Source organism: Limulus polyphemus, unplaced genomic scaffold (genome assembly GCF_000517525.1).
Source record: "Limulus polyphemus unplaced genomic scaffold, Limulus_polyphemus-2.1.2 Scaffold879, whole genome shotgun sequence".
NCBI classification, from domain to species: domain Eukaryota; kingdom Metazoa; phylum Arthropoda; class Merostomata; order Xiphosura; family Limulidae; genus Limulus; species Limulus polyphemus.
This window is the reverse complement of record NW_013666489.1, coordinates 294,624-300,204: the sequence shown is the minus strand read 5'-3', so window position 1 is coordinate 300,204 and position 5,581 is coordinate 294,624. Positions and strand designations below refer to the sequence as shown.

The window sequence follows — 5,581 nt, the reverse complement described above, 5'->3', positions numbered from 1 at the left end:
ATGAACTGGAATCAATTAAGTGACATTTGTTAATATACGTATGGGATGCTGTAGAAGTGACATTTGTTAATATACGTATGGGATATTGATTCTAGTTCATGCTGTAGAAGTGACATTTGTTAATATACGTATGGGATATTGATTCTAGTTCATACTATAGTTGATTCTAGTTCATGCTGTAGAAGTGGCATTTGTTAATATACGTATGGGATATTGATTCTAGTTCATTATCCTATACGTATATTAACAAATGTCACTTCTACAGCATGAACTAGAATCAATATCTCATACGTATATCAACAAATGTCACTTCCCTAAACATATTGTCACTAGAACCTTAGTCAAGTATAAAAACAAACTCAATAACAGAAACAAAGAAAGAGAATCATGGCTATGTAACCAAAAACATCATAAACATTTGGAAATATGTATCAAAAAATACAATATAAACAGTACATAGATTTTTATTCAAAAACTGAGCACTAAAATCAAAGGTTATCTAATGAAGGTTTATTCTGACAACTTCAACAACAGAAGTATCTTTAAATATTAATGTGATCGATACGACAGCACTTACACAGGCGAAACTGGACGTAACAAACATTAGGATCAAAGAACATAACAATAATCCATCACACATTTACAAACCCAGCACAACCAATCAACATCCAATTAACGTTAGCAACTTTAAAATATTATACAGTGAGAACAACATTAATAGAAGAAAAATAAGAGAAGCATTAATTAGTTCTGAACTTAAAACCTAATTTAAATCAAAACACAGGTGTCACCTTATAAGTTTTCTATATTGGAACAAAATAGCTCGCGCAGGATTTCACACAATAAACGATAGTCACCTGATGATGGCCATATCAGTAGTCGAAATGTTATAATAAAGTCAAACAGAAAATAAACAATCCACTCAAAAGCTATACCTCTGGACATTTATTTAAAGTGTATAGCCAATTTTCTCTCTTCACAACAAACAGCATTGTTGCAAGGACTGTAGATGATAATCTTATAGACTATGATACAATCCGAAAAAAAAGAGAAAAAAATCATGGAATAATAATAGTAGGAAAACAAGCAGAAGAACTGTGGGTAATAATCTTTCAAATATTCTATGATATCATTTAAAAAAATCAAGGCTTCAGCTTGTAAGAAACTTTGTTGAATGTTCCAGTAACATAACTTTATTTTATACACAGGACTCTAATCCAAGTGCTAACCACAACACCATTCAGATAAGCAGTTCTTCATACAAACATGACATATAACACTAAGAGAAGCTGACGACATCACACGTAGGTGTGACTGATAAGGAACGATGCGGCAACAAAGCATAAGGTAATATCACATATCAGATCAGATTCTTCGCCACTTGTTCACATATGATTTTTTCCACAACCCACTAACATCTAGCTGTGTACATACTAAAAAGACGCCTCCGAATGCTATTATTACTGTCAAGTGATTACTATCTGAAAATCACTTTCAAGTATCACACGTACACGTATAAATCATTATGGGCCCTTGACGATTATATCGAATTGTGCATAGTTTATGTGATAGTTGTCCATTTAACAAAAAAAATATTTTATTATTATCATTCTTATTGCACGTATATTTGTGAAAATGCACAGACAGTTTGTGGTTCAGCGAGTCCTCACCACCCGTGGTGAACTTCACAAGTTAAATGGTTTCATGTTTTGTTTTAAGGTTTCACATATTCTAATAACAGTCGTTTAGCTGTTGAACGTGGTTATTAATTCTTCAACATCACAACAGTCATCTTCCCTTTCGCAACGCCTGAAACTGATCCACTATCCACAATAACAGCCCGAGTTGGTCTCGTGCAAAATGTAATTGGTGCATATTGTATCCATAGTGCTATATAAAGTACGAGAAATTCTGTTTCAAGTTTTATTGGATTGTGTAAAGATACAATAATGAACTACAATGACTGTTTCAAGCTTCTATAAGATTGTGTAAAGATACAATAATGAACTACAATGATTGTTTCAAGCTTCTATTGGATTGTGTAAAGATACAATAATGAACTGCAATGACTGTTTCAAGCTTCTATAAGATTGTGTAAAGACACAATAATGAACTACAATGAGTGTTTCAAGCTTCTATTGGATTGTGTAAAGATACAATAATGAACTACAATGACTGTTTCAAGCTTCTATAAGATTGTGTAAAGATACAATAATGAACTACAATCATTGTTTCCAGCTTTTATTGGATTGTGTAGAAATACAACAATGAATGTTTCATGTGCTTCTATACTGGATTTTTTACAGATAATAAGAAACAACAATGGTGACTCCTTCAGATCGTTTGAATTAGTCATGTACATGTCGATTTCTTAAACTTTGCCGTGAAACAACATGCGTGGGCCTTGGACAAGACTCAAAACTGAAGGTTTTTTTTCTTTTATCTTCATATCCCTGTATATCAAATTATCAATTTCAGTCGGTATATTTGTTCAGTGACGTTAGTTTCTGAGACTACTGACAACGTATCGCTGACGCTTATAAATAACAACTTCGGCAGTTCATAATGTTATTGTTTCTGCTAAGATCTTTAGATTTCGACTTTTTTTCGTTAATCTGTAGATAATTAGATGTAAATTTGTGTTTCCTACACATTCTTCAAAGAAACAGACTATTAACTGTAGAACGCCTGAAGAAAACAACAACAGGAACACATCCCTGACTGTCACACCAGCTATAACAATGATGACAGCCCGAATGCCAAATCTATCCTCTGTAACCAGTTCATTATGTACCTTGGCATGATGAGAAACGTGCGTTAACCTACTCTAAGATCAACCAGCCTTGAAATGTTAACAAAAAGGAATCGTGACTTTTTACGCTAGAGTAATCATTTCTGTCTGTATCGGGATAGAGCGGTAACGGGATTCAAGGTTTCTGTAAGCTCTGGTTGATCTTAATCATACAGAAAAATCCGCCAAGTTCCGTGTTTGACACGCTAAGCACTGAAAACAGGAGGCCAAGAAAGGTTAACACTTCTAATAACAAATAGTAATTAATGTATCTACATGGACACCTTCAACCCTTATGTATACCACAACCCATATAATCCACAAATTATACAAACATGTTTCAATACACTGACACCTACAGGAAAGTAGCGTTATCTAGTCTACCTTTCAGAAGCACGGGTAAGGTCAATACACCGATCCCTTCATGGAAACAATAAACAACATCCTCTAGCCTACCCTTCAGAAGTACGGGTAAGGTCAATACACCGATCTCTCCATGGAAACAATAAACAACTTCCTCTAGTCTATTTTTCAGAAGTACGGGTAGGGTCAATACACCGATCTCTCCATGGAAACAATAATCAACTTCTTCTAGCCTACCCTTCAGAAGTACGGGTAAGGTCAGTACACCGATCTCTCCATGGAAACAATAAACAACTTCCTCTAGTCTATTTTTCAGAAGTACGGGTAGGGTCAATACACCGATCTCTCCATGGAAACAATAATCAACTTCCTCTAGCCTACCCTTCAGAAGTACGGGTAAGGTCAATACACCGATTTCTCCATGGAACCAATAAACAACTGCCTCTAGCCTATTTTTCAGAAGTACGGGTAAAATCAATACACCGATCTCTCCAGGGCGCATCAATAAGACCAGTACACGAAACCTCCCTAAGAACCACCACCATTTCTAGAGCCTACCAACAGGATCAATACATTTCTAATTGTCGTAAGACATTAGTATTAAGTCTATTACATTTTTAAACACGAAATTTTTAATCTAGTCTCTTGTGGATTTTCAAGAATTAAAAGAGTATATTATATACTCTGTTCCAACCACACCATATAATACAACACTAATGTCTTATGACAAACATAAATTATAATCATTCTTCGCCGGCTTGTAAAATGTGTACTCACCATAACTGTTGCTATAATAAATGGTTTATATAAATATTGTTCCGACCAGTACTGTGTTTGTTGTATAAAAGTCGGCCTGATGAGCTCTGGATTGAGCTAAAAGCGTCGTCGGAAATGAATATGACAAATATAGTGTGATTGGAATACTATTCTTGAAAATCCTTAAAGGCCTAGATCAAGAATGTAGTATTTAAAAATATAATAGGCTTAATACTAATGTCTTATGAAGCTGATCAATATCAATACCCCATGGTAAGTATCGCCACCTAGGACGTACCAAAAAGATCAACACAATAATACTCCAAGGGAAGTACCGCCACCTAGGACGTACTAACAAGATCAACACAATAATATTCCAAGGGAAGTGCCGCCACCTACGACGTATTAACAAGATCAACACAATAATACTCCAAGGGAAGTACCGCCACCTGGAACGTACAAGGAGGATCAACATATCAATACTCCAAGGGAAGTACCGCCACCTAGGAAGTACGAGCAGGATCAACATATAATATTTCCAGGGAAATGACGAACAAGATTACCTAAGCAACATAACTACTGATAAGTTTGAGTTTTGGCTATGAGCTTGAGCTACAAATCAAGAAAAAACAACAACACAAATCTGAAAGTCTGAGTTTTACTTACATAGATAAACATCGAAACATAAATACATGAACCTGTGTAATTACGGGTAGATTCATCTTCAATTGAAAATCACGAACTCGAACATGACAGCTACACCTATACTCTATACGATTACGCACAGCAAACATATTTATACAAGATCAACACAGGGTGTGAAACATTTTGTGTTGTACCCGTTAAATATATGGATTCACAAACCAGACTGAACACGTGGTTTACGGTAGTGGCTAAGATCCTAACCACTGTCCACAATTTTTAACAAACCAATAGTCAATGGGGTGCATTTGGGCAAAACTGAGCTCGCCATCTGGATTACTGTTCTTTTTTTTAATTTATGAAAAACTAACACTAATTTAAAAACACAACGGAAAAACCGTACATACCTCAGTAAGGGCGTGTAGCTGTCCCTCGTGAACGCATACCCCCATGAACCTAGAAATACACACCAAAAAATTATCAATTTTCAGCACTCTATAAGCAAAATTAGTGATGACGTCACGTTTCACTATACTGTATGAAGTTCGTAAATCTATGTTGAAGTGGGATGTATTAGTACGTGTACAATACAACAATAAGTATAATCTTAAGTATAATAATAACAGTAAAAACAAGTATAATAACGATTCGTTTAAATATGGCTGATCACTCGCGAGTGTCTCGTTATATCATGAACGCTTCGCCACGTTAGATCACGAGCAATTGGTGTGCAGCAGAATATAAATTTTGAAATATTTTCTTCGTTTTGTATATCAAAACAATACAAACTCCAAATATTCAATTTACCAACATATATTATGTTCTGGTTAATTACTTTCACTTCACCAAGTCACTGATACATCTTATTGTTAGAAATATACACAGCAATCCCTCCCACGATCCTGTTTAAAGTAGATTCGTTAAAACAAACACAGTATATAATCTTCTAAAAACATGTCACAATGACGGCGACAGAATGTAGATAAACATGTCACAATGACGGCGACAGAGTGTGGATAAACATGTTAC

The 5,581-nt window shown here is 35.0% G+C and overlaps 1 protein-coding gene across 1 annotated transcript in view; it reads right to left on the bottom strand.

The window, feature by feature from the left end:
• The window catches only part of LOC106461010 (dual specificity testis-specific protein kinase 2-like), a 71,208-nt gene that overhangs the window by 25,686 nt on the left and 39,941 nt on the right, over positions 1-5,581 (bottom strand). Inside the window, exon 4 of the mRNA XM_022387814.1 lies at positions 4,960-5,008. Within this exon, the coding sequence (XP_022243522.1) occupies positions 4,960-5,008 (49 nt within the window). The remainder of the gene's footprint in view (positions 1-4,959; positions 5,009-5,581) is intronic.